At 41.6% G+C, this 19,558-nt stretch overlaps 1 protein-coding gene across 4 annotated transcripts in view; it reads right to left on the minus strand.

Annotated features, from left to right (window-relative positions):
- blvra (biliverdin reductase A) overlaps positions 1 to 16,903 on the minus strand; it is a 43,330-nt gene extending 26,427 nt beyond the window's left edge. For 3 of the 4 annotated variants that reach the window (XR_011602647.1, XM_070974638.1, XM_070974642.1), the window contains exons 1-7: positions 16,640 to 16,903; positions 10,807 to 10,926; positions 10,047 to 10,166; positions 8,281 to 8,378; positions 7,860 to 7,967; positions 2,673 to 2,841; positions 2,219 to 2,384 (exon numbers count right to left, since the gene is read on the minus strand). Coding sequence is in view for 3 of the 4 variants with exons in the window: in XM_070974638.1 (XP_070830739.1) it covers positions 2,219 to 2,384; positions 2,673 to 2,841; positions 7,860 to 7,967; positions 8,281 to 8,378; positions 10,047 to 10,166; positions 10,807 to 10,925 (780 nt within the window). In the remaining variant the exon portion in view is untranslated. Of the gene's footprint in view, positions 1 to 1,789; positions 2,385 to 2,672; positions 2,842 to 7,859; positions 7,968 to 8,280; positions 8,379 to 10,046; positions 10,167 to 10,806; positions 10,927 to 16,639 lie in introns of those variants that run through there. The other variant, XM_070974639.1, reaches the window with a different exon arrangement.
- Between the last annotated feature and the right edge of the window lie 2,655 nt (positions 16,904 to 19,558).

A 19,558-nucleotide genomic window follows, 5' to 3' on the forward strand; every position in this document is an offset into this window, starting at 1 on the left:
TGGACTGAGGTGAAGTGATAATCTCTCCTGTGGTCTGACGAGTGAAGATTTGAAATTCTCTTTGAAAATTATGGACACTGCATCCAGGCTAAAGAGCAGAGGGACCAACTGGCTCGTTAACAGCGCACAGTTCAAAAGCCAGCATCCATGTGGGTATGGGATGCATTAATGTACACGGCATTGGTTACCTGCCGATTTGTCATATATTTTTGCACTATATATTTTCCAGTATAATGTTATGATGGTCAATTTGAGGATTATTCAACAGTCATGAGAAAGTCATTTAGAAAAGCAAAAATCTAATCTATGAGCTTTATTAAAACATATATATAGAGTATAAAAGATATTACAGCAGGGCTGTTGTATTCGATTGCATTACATTAGATTGTGAAGTGGCCACTGAGTGTTTAGAGGATACAGTGCGTATAGAAAATCATCATACCTGAAAATCCTTACCTTCTGTCATATCCCACCCTGAAAGTTAAAACACCTTGTTTGGGTAAATGACAAGCCACTTGAACCATTATAAATTTGCTCAGGTACAGCTTATCCCCACCCAGATGACACATCTGTCATGGTTAGAGCCGTCATTCTAGGGTTGTGGTGCAGACAAAAAGAAAAAAAATTCTGAGGAGGGGTTCTCTCTCGGTGAAATGGCCTGGAAATATCTAAGTGGTAGCCATGATAAGAGCTGTATTTTTTTAAAAGCTAAGGAAAGGGGCTTCATTACATACCCTCTTGTATCTTTTGGTGTAGGATACACTGGACCATCATTTTAAAAGGGAAAAGGAGATCTAGCCTTCCCATTCTACAAATCCACTAATTTGAAACGTTTTACACTACTGCAGACAGTAAACTGGAACAGTAACATACTACATGTCATGGCAGCCACAGCAACTGCACAAAACTGATGCATGAGAACTTCAAGGAGGTGAAGAGGGAGAGACAGCCCTTGGATGACACCTAGAGGTGTAACCCATGATCCATACATCATAGTTTATAAAAATGTAGCACAGTGAGGATAGAGATATTTCAGAGTATACAAGTGAAACCTAAACACGGATCGGTTTGTCATTGTTGAAAGAGACTCCAGTAGGCACTGATGAACCACAGAACTGAAAAGTAACAATAGGCATCATGTCAATTCAACAATTATGTCCATAGTCTAATACGCTTCTCTTCCATGAGCTCTCTCTCTGAGGCATGTGTGCATCACATTTTTTTTTTTTTTTTTTTTTTTTTAGCAATTGCTGGTTTTTAGAATGCTTACTTACCGTACCTATATTCCTTTTGTATAATTTCCAAGTCTAACCTTGCTAATGACATAATATCTTTTGGTGGGTTGTCCATTTTTACATAATCTGCATGAAAAAAAGAAATCCTTTATTAGTCACAATTTAACACAACATGCAAAGTTAAGGAGGGGAAACTGCACACGCCATGCATATGCGAATTTTTTTTCTCTGCCTTTAACCCATCCTGGTCAGTCCTTCCTTCGGCTCTCCAACATACTAATCACCTGCTACATTTGCTGGCTGACAGCATTCTCCCCCATTCATGCTGCTCCAGCTAGTCCAGCTATGCCTCAGCACCCTCTTGCCTTCTCCCACAGCCAGCCCACTACCTCTTCCAATAAATTGTTTCAATAAGCCATTTTATTCCTGAGTCTGTGTTTGTCTTTGAGTCTGCATCACAAAATCATAGCACCAGGCTAAATGGCCCTCTGGTCAATTTTGATTACAAACATGTAGTTTAGATTTTTTTAAAAATGCTTCCAGTAAGCCAGCTCGTGTTGCCAAGGTTTCCTTTTAATTCCATGGTTGAATGGTTTTTCAAAAAAGAACATTTCCTTCCATCAAACAACAGTCATAGTAGGTGCAGCCTACTGAATCTTTGTTGGATGATGGAGACCTGTTCTATATGATATTTCCAGTAGTCACAATATTCTACTTTCAGACACCCATGTTTGAATATGTGCTGTTCATGTTTGAATGTATTATTCAATTCAATGACTCATCTTTCAGACAATAATTATCTCTGGTGTGATAATACATTTTTCAAAATAAATACAAATTCATGTATGAATGAGGTTAAGATTTATGATTATCATAAACTGGAGAGTCCCCTTTCAACCTTGGCAAAATTGCTTTATTCTGTCTGCCAGTTTCAAACAGTGTAGAATCCTGATTTTCTCTTTCTGGAGCTCCTTGGAACTCACTTGGCCCACAAGCTTGGCAGAGAAGTGGATCAGGTCCTGCATGAAGAGGCCCACAGCTCCTTTGGGTGCAGAAGGGATCTCGGTCAGAGTGCAAGAATCAAAGCGAAAGTTGATGTTCCTTCCCCTGGGGAGACCTGGTCCACATTCTTCAGTCCACATCAGAGGTCTATAAGGACACAGATATTAATTACTCTTTCAATGCTTCATAAAGTGTCTCTCCATAATTTACCTATATCCACATCAGTGCTCTCCTTAACTGTCAGGACAACCAAGGGAGGGCAGAGGCTGGAACACATCCCTATTCAGTGGCTACTATAATGGCCTTTAAACAAGTTGTTAATCTAGCCACTCCCCAATGAATGATCTCATATAAAGAACTTTGCTGTTGCTGCGGTAGACATACAGATATACAGACAGACATACAGTCCAGACATACAGATATATACTTGCTCACTTGTTTTCAGATGTTTTTAGCTTTGCAGTCATCTTGCTGTAGTTGTTTCCGGAGTCCTCCTCAATGGTTGCTGCAGTTACTGACAGCTCACCGAACAACTCAACCAACCAGGTGAGGCGAGCAATGCCAGTGAATGCTGGGAAACCAAATCCGGGCTTCACAGCTCCACCTTCAACAAATAACACTACACACATTATTACTATGAAATTACATACACAGCTTGAGTTTCAATCCTAAAATGTGTTTTCTTCTGGTCTTGTAAGACAACACTCCGCATTAGACTGACATTTGATAAACTGGAAAACAGCATCAAACTTAAGCCTTGTCCTAAAACTAAACTAATAAAATACTTTCACTCCTAATTTTGAAACTGAGCGGTACGTTTGGAGGGAAAGGAATCTCATGTGCTGACGTGCTGAGGTAAGCGTATCGTCTCACTTCCTGTTTCTGGTTGCTGCCTTACGAGTAGTGTGCGTTTGTCGCTCTTGTTCCTCTGAGTGTAATTTGCTCTGTGTTTTGTTACAGCGGCCTTTTATCCGCGCTCTAGAGTAACATTAGTTCTGCTCAAGCACCCATAAGTCTGTTTATTTAGCGACCGTCAATTTTATTTGTCTACGCGCTTGTCTGCTCTGCTAGCTATACCAACTTAGCCTAGCAGCTAGCGATGGCTTCTCTCTGTCCCTCTCCAGCTCTCTCCTGCTTGGTGTGTCACATGTTTAGCTACTCCTCTGCCTCCTTTAGTGATACTGGTACGTGTAATAAATGTAGTTTATTTGGTGAGTTGGAGGCGAGGCTTAGTGAATTGGAAGCTCGGCTCCGCACCATGGAAACAAAACCATTAGCTATAGTTAGCCAGGCCCCCGTAGTCGGTGCGGACCGACCAAGTGCAGCTCCGGCTAGCCGTCCCTCGACAGCTCCCGAGCAGCCGGGAAACCAGGGAGGCTGGGTGACTGTTCGAAGGAAGCATAGTCCCAAGCTGAAGCCCACGGGTCACCACCAACCGCTTCATGTTTCTAACAGGTTCTCCCCACTCGGCGACACACCCGCTGAGAAACCAACTCTGATTATTGGCAGCTCCATTTTGAGAAATGTGAAGTTAGCGACACCAGCGACCATAGTCAAATGCCTGCCGGGGGCCAGAGCGGGCGACGTCGAATCAAATTTGAAACTGCTGGCTAAGGATAAGCGTAAATACCGTAAGATTGTTATTCACGTCGGCGGTAATGACACCCAGTTACGCCAATCGGAGGTCACTAAAATTAATGTGGAATCGGTGTGTACATATGCTAAAACAATGTCGGACTCCGTAGTTTTCTCTGGACCCCTGCCAAATCTGACCAGTGATGATATGTTTAGCCGCATGTCATCGTTCAATCGCTGGCTGTCGAGGTGGTGTCCAGCAAACGGTGTGGGCTTCATTGATAATTGGCAGACTTTCTGGGGAAGACCTGGTCTGATTAGGAGAGACGGCATCCATCCCACTTTGGAGGGAGCAGCTCTCATCTCTAGAAATCTGACCGATTTTATTTATGAACCTAACCCCTGACAACTCAGAGTTGAGACCAGGAGGCAGAGCTGCAGTCCTACACGCTTCTCTGCGCCTCCATTAGAGCAGTTACCCACCCAACACTCCATAGAGACTGTGTCTGCCCCCCGACCACGTAAACTAAGTAAACCAAAAGTACAGAGAAGAGGAGTTAAACATAAGAATCTAATTAAAATTAGAACAACCTCTGCAATAGTACAACAAGATAAGAGAATTAAATGTGGACTCCTTAACATCAGATCTCTGTCCTCTAAAGCTGTTCTAGTAAATGAGTTAATATCAGACCATAATGTTGATTTATTTTGTCTGACTGAAACCTGGCTGTGTCCTGAAGAGTAGGTGAGCCTAAATGAAGCTACTCCTCCGAGCCATATTAATACCCACATTCCTCAAGGCAGCGGCAGAGGAGGTGGAGTTGCAGCCATTTTTGACTCAAGCCTTTTGATCAACCCTAAACCTAAACTCGACTATAACTCATTTGAAAGCCTTGTTCTCACTCTTTCTCATGAGAAATGGAAAACAGTGCAGCCACTTTTATTTGTTGTAGTATACCGCTCTCCTGGTCCTTACTCCGAATTTATAGCTGAGTTCTCTGAGTTTCTATCAAGTTTAGTTCTTGAAGCAGATAAAGTAATTATTGTAGGTGACTTTAATGTACATGTCGACATTGATAATGACAGCCTTAGCACTGCGTTTATCTCAGTATTAGACTCAGTTGGCTTCCGCCAGAATGTACATGAACCGACTCACTGTTTTAACCACACCCTCGACCTTGTTCTGACATATGGCATTGAAATCGATGACTTAATAGTCTCCTCACAGAATCCTCTTTTATCAGACCATCATTTAATAACTTTCGAATTCATATTACCAGACTACCAGCCATTAGGCAAAAATTCTTATACCAGACTCCTGTCTGATAGTGCTGTAGCTAAAATTTAAGGATATGATCCCATCAGTATTTAATTCAATGCCATGTCTCAATACAACAGAGGAGTCTTATGCTAACGTTAGTCCCTCCCAGATTGACTTCCTGGTTGATAGTGCTACAGGATCGTTGCGTATGACACTTGACTCTGTTGCTCCCCTAAAAAAGAAGAAAATTAAACAGAGGAGGTTAGCTCCATGGTATACTCCTCAAACCCGCAAATTAAAGCAAACTTCACGGAAAATAGAAAGGAAATGGCGTTCTACCAATCTGGAAGAATTTCGGTCCGCCTGGCAAGACAGTCTTAAAATATACAGGAAAGCCCTCCGCAGTGCCAGGGCAGCCTATTACTCTGCACTAATAGAGGAAAATAAGAACAATCCCAGGTTTCTCTTCAGCACTGTAGCCAGGCTGACAGAGAGCCATAATTCTATTGAACCATGTATTCCTTTAGCTCTGAACAGTAATGACTTCATGAGCTTCTTTAATGATACAATTCTAACTATTAGAGACAGAATTCATCGACTCCTGCCGTTAACAGGTACTGTTTTGTCTTCAAACGCAGAAATCGTAGAAATTGTTACTCAGTCTGTCACAGTCTTAGACTGTTTTACTCCTGTTGACCTTCACCAACTAATTTCAATAATTTCATCATCAAAATCATCTACCTGTATTTTAGATCCTATCCCGACTAAGCTGTTTAAAGAAGTATTACCTCTAATTGACTCTACAGTTTTAGACATGATCAGTCTCTCTTTATCAACAGGCTACGTACCACAGTCCTTTAAAGTAGCTGTGATAAAACCGCTACTGAAAAAGCCTACTCTTGATCCAGGGGTTTTAGCCAACTATAGACCGATATCCAACCTTCCCTTTCTCTCAAAAACTCTTGAGAAAGCAGTTGCCAATCAGCTGTGCGACTTTCTAAACAATAATAGTTTATTCGAGGATTTCCAGTCAGGATTTAGAGTGCATCATAGCAAAGAGACAGCACTGGTTAAAGTTACAAATGACCTTCTAATTGCATCTGATAAAGGATTTGTCTCTGTACTAGTCTTACTGGATCTTAGTGCTGCATTTGACACCATTGACCATGGCATCCTATTGCAGACACTGGAACATTTCATTGGCATTAAGGGAACTGCGCTAAGCTGGTTTAAATCCTACTTGTCAGATCGCTCTCAGTTTGTACGCGTTAATGACGACTCCTCTGTGCTCACTAAAGTCAGCTATGGAGTTCCGCAGGGTTCTGTGCTTGGACCAATTCTATTCACCTTATATATGCTTCCTTTAGGTAAGATTATCAGGAAGCACTCAATAAATTTTCATTGCTATGCAGATGATACCCAGCTATATTTATGTATATGTATATATCTATATATATGAAACCGGAAGAAACCAGTCAGTTAACTAGACTACAAGCATGTCTTCATGACATAAAGACCTGGATGACCTGCAATTTTCTGATGCTAAACTCGGACAAAACTGAAGTTATAGTAGTAGGCCCTAAACATCTTAGAAAGTCACTTTCTGATGACATAGCAGTTATGGATGGCATTGCGCTGGCCTCCAGCACCACTGTAAAGAATCTGGGAGTTATCTTTGACCAAGACATGTCCTTTCACTCCCATGTAAAACAAATTTCAAGGACTGCCTTTTTTCACCTACGTAATATCGCAAAAATCAGGCATATTTTGTCTCAAAATGATGCAGAAAAACTAGTCCATGCATTCGTAACTTCCAGGCTGGATTATTGCAATTCTTTACTATCAGGCTGCCCAAATTCGTTGCTGAATATTCTCCAGTTGCTCCAGAACGCTGCAGCACGTGTTCTGACAAAAACCAGGAAGCGAGATCATATTTCTCCAATACTCGCCATTTTGCACTGGCTCCCTGTAAAGTTTAGAATAGAGTTTAAAGTTCTCCTCCTTACTTACAAAGCCAGAAATGGCCAGGCACCTTCTTATCTTAAAGAGCTCATAGTACCTTATTGCCCTACTCGAACACTGCGTTCCCAGAATGCAGGTCTACTTATGGTTCCTAAAGTCTCAAAAAGCAGAACAGGAGTCAGAGCATTTAGCTATCAAGCTCCTCTCCTGTGGAACCATCTTCCAGTCTTTGTCCGGGAGGCAGACACTGTCTCTACATTTAAGAGTAGGCTTAAAACTTTCCTTTTTGATAAAGCTTATAGTTAGGGCTGGCTCAGGCTTGTCTTGGACCAGCACCATAGTTATGCTGCTATAGGATTAGACTGTCGGGGGACATCCAAAGATACACCGAGATCCTCTGTCCTTCTGTCCCTCTCCATCCGCACGCTCTCATGTCCTACCACGGCGTGTTACTAACTTAGCTCCTTCCCCGGAGTCTCTCTCTCTCTCTCTCTCTCTCTCTCTCTCTCTCTCTCTGACTGCATTTCTGTCTGTCTGTCTGTCACCGGTCGAGGCAGATGGCTGCCCACCCAGAGTCTGGTTCTGCTCGAGGTTTCTGCCTGTTAAAAGGAAGTTTTTCCTCGCCACTGTCGCCAAGTGCTTGCTCATGGGGGAATTGTTGGTTTCTTTGTAGATAAAAGAGCTTGGTCTGTACCAGCTCTATATGGAAAGTGTCCTGAGACAACTTCTGTTGTGATTTGGCGCTATACAAATAAAATTGAATTGAATTGAATTGAAATTGAATTAAAAAACACACCACGGGGATACACACTACTGTCTCTTACCAGTAAAATGAAGGGTACCTTCTTGCAAGACTTTTCCCTCTACCTCTCTCTTGATTTCTTTGTAGTTTTCTGTCAGTAGCTCAATGTGTTCCTCATGAAGAATCAAGCCTGACACACACATAAAAACAAACAAACAAACAAACAAACACACACACACACACACACACACACACACACACACACACACACACACACACACACAAATGTTAATTGAGATAGTAGAATGAGATGCACAAACTTTTAGTTTGGCCTGTGTATTTTTGCAGAAACGTCTCAAAACCCAGAGCTGACTGAAGGTACCACGCATTGATCATAACCTGACATTTTCCTCAGAGTGTTAGATGTTGTTCATGTTGAACAGTAAACTTCATCCTGACATACATACATGTTATACTTAGACATTGTCATACATTAATATCACCTTTTTCCTGGGCCAAATCCCAGAGCTCCACAGCAGCCTTGTAATTCAAGGTCATGGGATATTCGACACAGACGTGTTTCCCTGCCTGCAGAAAAGTCCTGATGAGATAAAAGAGAGTTTCTTGGTCAAAATTGTTCAGAAGAAGAAGAATCAGAGGGACAATCCCCTTTATTAGTCACACAACACACATACACATGCATGCCACGCAGTTGGTGAAATTTGTCCACCGCATTTCACCCATCCTGGTTGTCCATCCTCCGCGACAGACCAGGAGTGGTGGGCTGCCATCCGATCGGTGCCCGGGGACCCAGTTTCCTTTGTCACCATTGGTCAGGTGGTGATCTTCTTGCATGTTTTTAGTGGGTTTTTTTTTAAGGAGGATACCCCAGGTCAACACGGGGAGAACATGCAAATTCCACACAGAAAGGTCCCTTTCCTGGAGCAGCAGGCACCAAAGGCCCCCGGCGCCCACAGCAAGAATCACACCGGGACCTTCTAGCTGTGAGGCGACAGTGTTGCCACCGTGCCACCCATCAAAACAGTAATTCTGCTAGGAAACTAGAAGTTGTGCATTCTGTTTCTCCATAAGAGAATAAGAGATTTAAAAAAAAATTAGAGAACAGAGCTGTCAAGTTATACAGTGTCCAGTGTACTAATGTGGTGAAAGAAGATGCTCAGCTTTTTTTTTTTTTTTTTTTTTGATATATGGGTGCTAAGAAAAAAACATGTGGCATATCACTACTACTATAAAGTTACAAAGAGTTGCCTATTTACACATCCAGCAGACACAGAGCAATATTAGCAATGATTTGGAGTGGTTTCTCTGGCCACCTGATAAAAGTCCAGTATTGGTGCTGAACAGATGGTGTCCGCTGGGTTTATATGAGCTTTGTCAGTGGAAATAGCTGCTTGCTGTTGCCCGAAACCAAAGGAGTGTTTCATAAAGGTGGCTTAGCAAAGCAGGGCTTATTGTGTCTTGAATTTACTTCACAGATTGAACCAGGATCAATCTGCTTCATAAAGCTGGAGCTAAAGTGGGCAGACTACGTAAAGTCTGGTTCACTTCATGACTTGGAAACACCAACAACCTAACATATCAAGCGCTGATCACACCAGTTCACAGTGAAGAAAACGAGCATTAAAACAAAACTAGAATGTTTATGGCCACAAAGCAGTACATATTAAACATATAATATGGAGAGTTAAATATTACAGCAAACCCCCCCAAGAAATCACTGCAATAAACAAAGCAAGAGAACTTTTGGCTGCAAGTTGTAGGTTAGCAGGGAGCTCATACAGTCAGAAACAGAGACTAACTATCAGCTGTTAGCTCAGTCTGTTGCTTTGTTATGCATGTAATTATGACATTTCAAGTCAATGTGACAGATGTGAACTTTCTTTGTTCAACATGCACTGAAAATGATATTTTAGAATTAAATAAAATTATGCAATTAAGTACATCACAGTTTTTTATTCTCTTGAGCTAGAGTTCTGCTCAGCAGCTGTGAGCTCTATACTGCCACTGGTGGCCAGAAGACAACCTATGCTTCCTTCATGTATCTTCTGGCCGCCAGTGGCCACTCAGTGACTGAAATGTGTTACAAGATATTGCCATTCAAGACGTATGGCCCAACACCATTCTAAGACTTGTTCTGCTGTTTTTTCCTTTTATTTTGAATTAATTAATTGATTGATTCACTGGCTTATGCAATGTGGCAGAAATCAAGGGCAGAGACTATTTTGTAGTTGCTTGTCTCTAACATTACCTGATGTTGACCTCATGCGACTCATTTTCAGTGCAGATGAATGCCACATGAATGTCCTCTCTGTTAACAGCCTCCTCAACTGATATCTGACTCACTCCCTGCTGAGTGCCCAGGCTTCTCCTGTTGACAAAAACATCTATCAGGATCATACTGATGAGAAAACTGCTTAAAAAAAGTCACCTTTATAATAATAGCTTGTTTGCATATGACATCACGTCACTCTTCTGGTTGCTGGAATTTGGTTTTCTTGTTCTTCATTTGGAAACAAAAAGAAATATACCAAATAAACAAATATACCATGTAATTTGGGTTTTCATTTTTGATTTAAAACAAAAAACATATGACTTCTGTTTTTCTGGTTTCAAAAGAAACAATGAATTGGTTTAACATAAACAGACCTCTTCATTATTCAATTGAAAAAAGAACAATGATAGAAGGAATTTCCAAAAACCAAAAATGGACCATTTGTAATTGGTTTCTCATTTTTTGATTCTGACACAGCAAACGCTCTTTCCGTTTTTGGTTTTGAGACAAATTACCCAAAATCACTCCTCATTCCTAACCAGAAAGAAGCGAGGTGGGGCAAGCCAGTGTGTGTGCAGTAACAGTAGTGTAGGGGTGTGTGTGTGTGTGTGTGTGTGTGTGTGTGTGTGTGTGTGTGTGGAAAAGCAAGTGGAGCAGATTAACGTAGTTTGTAAGTATACATTAAAATAAGGTGGAGAATAAAGTAGAATTAAAATGTGCACCTTGTGCACATTACCTGGATATGAATCCTTTAACAGTGAGTTTCTCTGCAGGACTGCCAGGCAGGGGAGCCAACATGTCTCTGATCCTCACCCATCCAGCTGTACCCATGCCAACCACCACCGCTCCAAGCATACTGAGACACAAAGAGAAGAGGTTATACAGTAGTTCAGTGAATGGATTTAAACTGGTTGTCCAGGATATCAAATTCTAACTAGACAAATTTCCCTCGGCGGGAACTTTGGAGAGTGATACAGTGCGCAAACGCCGGGCCGTGTGGCAGTGTCCAGTACTAAAAACACAACGCAAAGCTAACATTAGCATGTCAAAAAATACACATTGAAGGTCGCAAACACCATTAGAATGCCTTTGCCAATCATTTTAACGTATGTTAGCATATTAGCATTAGCATGCTAACATTAGCATGTCAAATAACACATTAAAAACATCTGAACCACCATTAGAATGCAATGAACATTCATTTTAACGTATGTTAGCATTAGCATGCTAACATTAGCATGTTAGCACAACAACCCGACATCAATAGTCAAACCCATAGACATATATACGTAAACGCCTCATTGACTGACGCTTCCTATTGGAGCTGACGTTCAGCGCGGCCGCCATCTTGGATGGGTCTCCCATGCGTCCCCAGTGCATTTATTTCTACGGAGGAAGGTGTATGTCCAGCTACTATAATCATCATAACTCCTTTAATTTTTACCCAATTTTCACACGGTTTGGTTTGTCACAAACGTCAGAGATGTAGTTATGATACAGGATGGTGTCACACATTAAAAACAAATGCTTTCATGCTGAAATACTTTGTCTTTGTTAAAGAGCATAATACAGACATATGGTATGGCATATTAATAAATGTATAAATGAATTAATTTTATATTTTAATAAAGAAACAGTTTGATTGTTCATTTGATTTCTCTCTCTCTCTCTCTCTCTCTCTCTCTCACACACACACACACACACACAAAATCATGGCCCTTCTGTACACACCAATAACACAAGAATTTCTTCATTTTTGTTTGTTTTGTGCACTGAGTTTATTTAATGTAAAGTTAAGCACAGGCACACAACACACGCACAAAAACCAGACATCTCGCATAACCTGTTGACATGCGTATTAAACTTTAAGTTTTTATACTTATTTGTGTTGGAATAAAACTTCACCAAAACAAACTGTCGAAACGAGGAAGGTTTTTTCTTTTTGGCAAACTCATCATGTGTGTCGGCCCACTGCTGCTTTCACACACACACACACACACACACACACACACACACACACACACACACACACACACACACACACACACACACACACACACATACAAAGCTCCCATATATACCTGCTCAGTACATTTTTTCCTTCTTTCTTTTTTTTTAAGGCCTGGAAAACTAAGCTTTATAATTTCAGGTCATTCCAACGTCTTACACTACCCTGTTAAGCTTGCAACTGGGGCTGGGAAGCCAAATAAAATAAAATAAATAAATAAAATAGGGGCATTGTTGCGCTCTTTACGTTGACTTCGGTTGGCTCTGGTGCTAGCGGAAACCCACCCAATATGGCGGTGACGCTGGATTACGCTCCAGCATGTAATGAGGCGTCTACGTATATTATGTCTATAGTCAAACCTCCATGCACCAACAAGCTCATAGGACCTCATGTTAGCATTAGCATGTTAGCATTGTGGCTAGCGCTAACAGGCCAACATCACTTATTACATTACATTTCAGCTTTGCTTAATGAGGAGCTGCTCATTTGAATCACCTGCACAGCTGCAGCTAAAGCTACATAATATGAGTGTGGGAGAGGCACTTCGGCTCAGAGGTTGGCACGGCAACTGACGTTTCTCAAGTACACAAGAACACAAGTACAGAGAAGAACGCATATTGAGAAACGGCCCTGATCATTTGACTGAGCTGCACAGCTGCAGCTAAAGCTACATATGTGTAAGTGTGTGTGTGTGTGTGTGTGTGTGTGTGTGTGTGTGTGTGTGTGTGTGTGTGTGTGTGTGGGAGAGGCACGAAGGCTCAGGGGTTGCCCCGGCAACTTGAAATCAGGCCACCTGCGGGTCTGTGAGTCTGAGAAACATCTGAATTTGGCCTCTGCGCACCCTCTGAACAAACGCTTCTCACGCAAAGACCGAAACTCCTATTCCGGAAATTTCTTCACCATGAGAGCCACAAGGCTTTGCTGTACAAGCTGATCACTTTCTTTTTCCGCTGGCCTCAAAAATGCGGATTTTAGAGCGAATTAAAAAATGGTTGGTTTCTGTCTCTCCCGTTTTTGATTTGTATTGGACCTTATGGGCGAGGTCAGAGGCGCTCTCCTTGCTCAGAGGCTCACAACTCAAAAACCGTAAGTCCTATCATTTAGCCAGGCACATCGTGAGAATCAGCGCAAGCCTTGGAAAGTTTCACGCGCGTAAAGCAAAATTTGTGCTTTGGAGGAGCGTGGAAAGTTTCAGTTTCAGACAATTTTCAGACCTTCTCTCCACTCTGGCAGTTAATCCCCTCCACTCTAGCGCGAAAATTCCGCGCAATACACACCCATTATAAACTCAAAATTTCTCCCCAAACGCTCACGGTCATTGAACGGCAACTGCTCAAAAACTATACGACCTATCAAAACGAGATTTAATACAACAATAGACGAGACTTATGTCTACGTTTTCAAGTTGGAATGTCATCTCTAGGTGAAAGTATGCCCGAGCAGTAGCCCTTTGAAAAAGGGGGAGATTTTTTCTTATTCTTCTGGGATTTTTTCGTGCGTTTTTCGTGTATTCTGTCGAGAAAAATAATAGCACCCCATTCCCGATCGAGCAGCACATTTTGATATATAATATCAAAACGTGCCTGGGTGCTCTCAAAACGGGTAGGACTAGTAGCGAATCGAAATTTGTACGGAAGAAGAAGAAGTTGAAGAAGAAGAAGAAGAAACACGCAGAAGAACAATAGTGTTAAGTGCTTCGCACTGAATCACTAATAAGAAGAAGAAGAAACACGCAGAAGAACAATAGTGGTTCAGTGCTTTGCACTGAACACAGCAGGGGCTCAATAGTGGTTCAGCAGGTCGTGTGCGTGCCTCATAGCAAGAAGGTCGCTGGTTCAATCCCCGGGTCAGGCAGGGCCCTTCTGTGTGAAGATTGCATGTTCTTCCCATGCATGCGTGGGTTCTCTTCAGGTACTCCAGCTTCCTCCCACAGGCCAAAAACATGCTCATTCGGTTAATTGGTGACTCTAAAATTGCCCTTAGGTGTGAGTGTGAGCGTGAATGGTTGTCTGTTTTGTGTGTTGCCCTGTGATCGACTGGCGACCGGTCCAGGGTGCACCCCGCCTCTCGCCCGTTGACAGCTGGGATAGGCTCCAGCCCCCCACACAACCCCGAAAGGGATAGACGATATAGAAAATGGATGGATGGACTTTTATCAGGCATTCGACATTTTATTTAGATCACTTTAATCTTTTGGTTTTGGTGAAATGTTTGTCTCCAATATCAAAATGCTCTCGAAAGATATCAGTTGTTGTGTCATGTTATTCCCAAATACTACCAAAAGAATTTCAGTTTGCAGGTCGGTCCATCAAGGATGTCCCTGCTCTCCATTTCTCTTCCTTAGAGTTGTTTAGATTCGACAGAGCAACGTTTTTCAAGGTTTAAAGATAGCTAGCAGATGATACAGTATTATTTTTGAAAAATAAACAACAAATAGAGACAGCACTTAGGATAACAGACACCTTTTCTAATGCATCAGGTTTAAAACTTAATTTAAAAAAATGTGAAATATTATGTCTATATAACACCAAGGAAACCCTCATGTGTAAGATTCCAGTTAAAGAAAGTGTTAGGTATCTTGGAATTCACATTTCTAAAAATCCTAATGATCATCAAATAAAAAACTTCAAACCCAGAATACAAAAAAACTAGGGCTGGGCAACAATTAAAATCTTTAATCACAATTAATCGCATAATTTGCCTGATTAATCACAATTAATCGCATCGTATACGCAAAATCCAATAATGAATTCAAAAATAGTGTAAAGAGCTGCCATATGAGCTGCCATATGAACGAAAGTGCCATAACATTTGTTGTGCAAACACTTTTAACATCAGCACTCAGTAACACATATTTAGTGTAAATCTCAACTAAAAAAAAATGTTAAAAAAATAAATAAAAATAATAATAATAATAATAAATAAAATAAATAATAATAGTAATAATAATAAATTAAAGCTTATTGCCATTGCCAGGACATTCTCTTTATGAAAAATAAAAAAAAAATCCACCAACAAAATCCTGAGCCACAATCAGGACAAACAGGCAATTTCTGAGGTAACAGCAGAAACTTTTAACATTAGCAGCATTACCAGAAAAAGTTCACTATTGAAACTTCCTTTACAGGGGACAAGAATGTAAAGTGCATGTTTTACTGGAGCTCTGTTTTTTTTTTCTACTCCTCTGCACTAAGCCAGTTGCTAAGGCACACAAGATTATTTACATTTTCAGAGGATAAAGAAGCTCTCTTTTTCTGCACAATGTGACCAGCAACAGAAAACAACCTTTCACAAGGGACTGAGGTTGAGGGGTGTAAAGAAATAAATAACACCTTAATTAATTAATTTTGTTTGGGAAAAACAAAACCCATCATTTAAAAAAATAAATCTTAGCAGGACCGCGACGTGGAGTTGCTAGATTATATGGATATGAACTATACCTTTAAAACAAAAATGGATAAAAGAATATTTAAAAAACCCAGAATCCCTTTGGTACTTCATACCACAGAACATTTTTGGAAAAATTGGAGGGCTACCTTTTCTTTTAAATTGTGATTACAATGTCAAAAATAACATTGTGCACACAAAATCGTTTTCAAAAATGTTGTCCTTTACATGAACCCGGATATGGGTTCATGTATGGGCGCGAGTGTAAACATTGGTTACTCACATGACTTTAAGTATTTTCAGTCGCATGTTGTGACGTTTCGGAACCTAAAACGCAGTTTAACCCTGTTTACACACCAACACATAACTGGCATTTTCAGAAATCTCCACTTTGGCCGGAGTTTTTAAAAATAATCGTTTTCCGTGAAAAAAAAAAACTCCGTTTGCGTGTAGAGGCCAAACCGCATGAAAGCATATGCGTTTTCTCTGAGCCCAAGTTTACACGTAGCAGGGTAATTTGGAAAAACGATATTTTGGGCCCTCCGTTTTCAAAAATAACATCGTGCACACAACATCGTTTTCAAAAATGTTGTCGTATACATGAACCCGGATAAATACGCCGTCGAGCGCATCATAATTGTGCCAAGCCTATGGGTGTGTAAACATAGGTCGCTCACATGACGTTAAGTATTCAGTCACATGATGTGACGTTTCGGAACCTAAAACGCCGTTTAACCCAGTTTACACGCCGACAAATAGCCGGCGTTTTCAGAAATCTCCACTTTGGCCGGAGATTTTAAAAATGATCGTTTTCCGTGGTAAAAAAAAAAAAAAAAAATCCTTTTGCGTGTAAACGAGAGGCCAAACGGCATGAAAACATATGAGTTTTCTCTAAGTGACATGGGGTCTAAGTGTAGACGTAGCCTGAGAGAGTGTGCCGTTCACAGACACCAGAATGAACGAGTTCACAGTAATGTTCATCAGGCAGTAATACAGTTCGTTCAGTTACAGTTACGTTCCGCCCAAAATATGAACGAGTTCATGAACTATCGTTCAATGAACGCGTTCAGGCAAAACACTGCGTATGGCTGTAGCTATTGATGCTGTTGCTGAGCATGTTCGTCGACGTTCAGTCGGAGCAAGAGTCACTGACAGGACATCGCTGTTCCCTTACCTGGTTTTACTTAGTTCTTCCGGGACACACACGCAGAAATGTAGCTGTTGAGCATAGATGGAAGACTGAAGACCCTGCGAGCGTCAATGGCTCACTTTCCGTACGTCCCATGGCCGCTAGGAACTACTAAAGGCACGCTTGTTACGTTCCGTTGGTGAGACAGGCCTGCCGGTGGAAGAGGGGCGGAGCTGTCAAAGGCCTCTCTTCTTCTTCTTCTTCTTCTTCTTCTTCTTCTTCTTCTTCTTCTTCTTCTTCTTCTTCTTCTTCTTGTTTTGATTGGCGGCTGGCATCCTACTATTAGGCCCATTGCCGCCACCTACCGGACTGGAGTGTGGAACAGGAGGCTAGCGGTAAAAAAAAAACAAAACAAAGAAATGGGAGGGGGGAACCCCCTCCAAACCCAATCTAGATCCTCTCAACTAAACCAGTTTTCCTCAAATATCTTTGTACATGTTTATTGATATCTTCTGATCTTTGTAACAGATTCCCTAGTGTGAATCCTACTTTCTCTTTCTCCAGGCCTGCTTTTAACACTCTCCTCTCTCTTTCATACTCTTTGCATTCCATTAACAGGTGTTGCACTGTCTCCTGCTCATCACAGCTTCTACAGTTACCTGTAGGGTGTTTACCAATTATTCTTAATGTGCTGTTCAGCCCTGTATGTCCCAGCCTGAGGCAGGTGAGGGCCACCTCCTCCTTCCTGCTCCTGCCCAACACCCGCCCTCCCCCCATTTGCTTCTGTATACTGTAAAAATATCTCCCTGTGTCATTTCTGTCCCAGTATTCCTGCCACACCTTCTGCATATGTGTTTTAATGATTGATTTCCCTTCAGTTCTGCCCAGCGGAATGTTGTTGTTTATTGTTTGCGCTTTGACTGCTTGTTTTGCCAGTATGTCCACCTCTTCATTGCCCTCAACCCCTGCATGAGCTGGGACCCACACAAAGCAGACTGTCCCCCCCCCCTGCTATGGAGTTGATGTAGCAGTTGATGTATCTCCATAACTAGGTCTTGTCTACATGACTTCATTGTTACTTTTTAGGGCTGCATAGCTGTCTGATGCTATTAATGCATGTACATTACTGCCTTCCTTCAACCACTTTAAGGCAAGTGTAATAGCTAAGAGCTCAACCGTATAAACTGAGGCGTGATCTGTAGCTCTCTCTTTAATTGCCAGTCTCTGTTCTGCAATGTAGGCTGCTGCCCCTGTGTGCCCAGTCTCTGGATCCTTTGACCCACCCGTAAATATCAATAGCTTGTTTGCATAGTTCTGTTCAATATATCTTTGCACAATAACTCCTGTACCACTTTGCCCTGATTTTTTCTTTAGTTGGCACTGAACATCAAAGTCCACCATTGGCTCCTAAAATACCCAAGAAGGAATGTCTGGCAAAGAACTACTCGACACATACTGCATATTACATAAACCAACACTCTCAGCTTTTATATTTCCAACCCAGCCCAAGCTCCAAAAATTTGCCTTGCTGTACTCTGAACACTCCTCTAATATTGCTTTTGTGCCCCTGCAGATACACCCAGTATGCCAGCATGAGCTTCACCCTTCTTATCCTCAGAGGCTCTTCCCCCACCTCAACTTGTAGAGCAGCCACTGGAGAGGTCTTAAACGCCCCACTACATATCCTCAGCCCTTTGGCCTGTTCCACATCCAGCTTCTTAAGGTGACTCTCTGCTGCTGACATATAAGCCACACTGCCATAATCTATTCTAGATCTCATCATAGCTTGATATATGTTTAACAGAGACTTCCTGGTTGCACCCCAATCTCGTCCTGCCAAACACCTCATAAGGTTATTAACATTCTTACACTTATCTCTCACTTTTTCAATATGCTGCTTCCAGGTAAGTTTTTCATCAAACAAAACACCCAAAAACCGAATAACTTTGACTTGTTCTAGTGTTTGACCATATAGCTTTATTGACACCTCTTTATGTCACTTCGCAAAGCATATTACTTGGGTTTTTGCCACTGACAGTTTAAACCCCCACCTATTCGCCCACTGCTCCACTTTTTCAACAGCTGCCTGCAGCTTTTTCTGCAAATACTCTTGATTTCTCCCCCTCACCCATAGGGCCCCGTCATCAGCAAATAATGACTTACTTATTCCTCCTCCCACCTCCTCAAATATGTCATTGATCATACAATTAAAGAACACTGGACTACACACACTCCCTTGCGGAGTTCTGTTTTCAACCTTATATATTGGAGAGAATTCCTGCCCTACTCTCACCTCTATCGTTCTCCCAAACAGGAAGCTCAATACCCAGTTATATAATTTCCCTCCTACTCCCAACTTATCTAATTTAATCAGCAGCCCTTCTTTCCATAGCATATCATATGCCTTCTCTATGTCAAAGAACACTGCCATCACTATTTCTTTATTTGTCTGTGCTTTCCTAATATCCGATTCTAACCTAAGCACTGAATCCATCGTATTTCGTCCTTTAAGAAACCCACTTTGATACGATGAAAAAAGATCTCAACTCTCTAAAAAATACATCAGCCTTTCTGTCACCATCTTCTCCATTGTCTTCCCTAACTGGGATGTAAGTGCAATTGGCCTATAATTTGATGGATCTGATGCTCCTTTACCTGGTTTCAAAATTGGCACTATTACTGAGTGTTTTCATGCTTGTGGAACCTCCCCTGAATCCCATACTTTGTTAAATAGCTTCAATATTACCCCCAGCAACCTGTCATCCATGTGATCTAACATACAGTAGCAAACATCATCTTTCCCTGGCGACGACTGCCGCGCGTTGGAGACGGCTCGTCTTAATTCATACAAATTAAAGGGCAGGTCTAGGTCTTCCCCTCTTGCCTGCTTTTTCTTAGTAACCCAAGTGTTTCGTGTCAGCACATTTTGCCTATGCTGCTTTGCTTCTGCTGAGATATTTTCTG

Source organism: Chaetodon trifascialis, chromosome 11 (assembly GCF_039877785.1).
Source record: "Chaetodon trifascialis isolate fChaTrf1 chromosome 11, fChaTrf1.hap1, whole genome shotgun sequence".
Lineage (NCBI taxonomy): Eukaryota > Metazoa > Chordata > Actinopteri > Chaetodontiformes > Chaetodontidae > Chaetodon > Chaetodon trifascialis.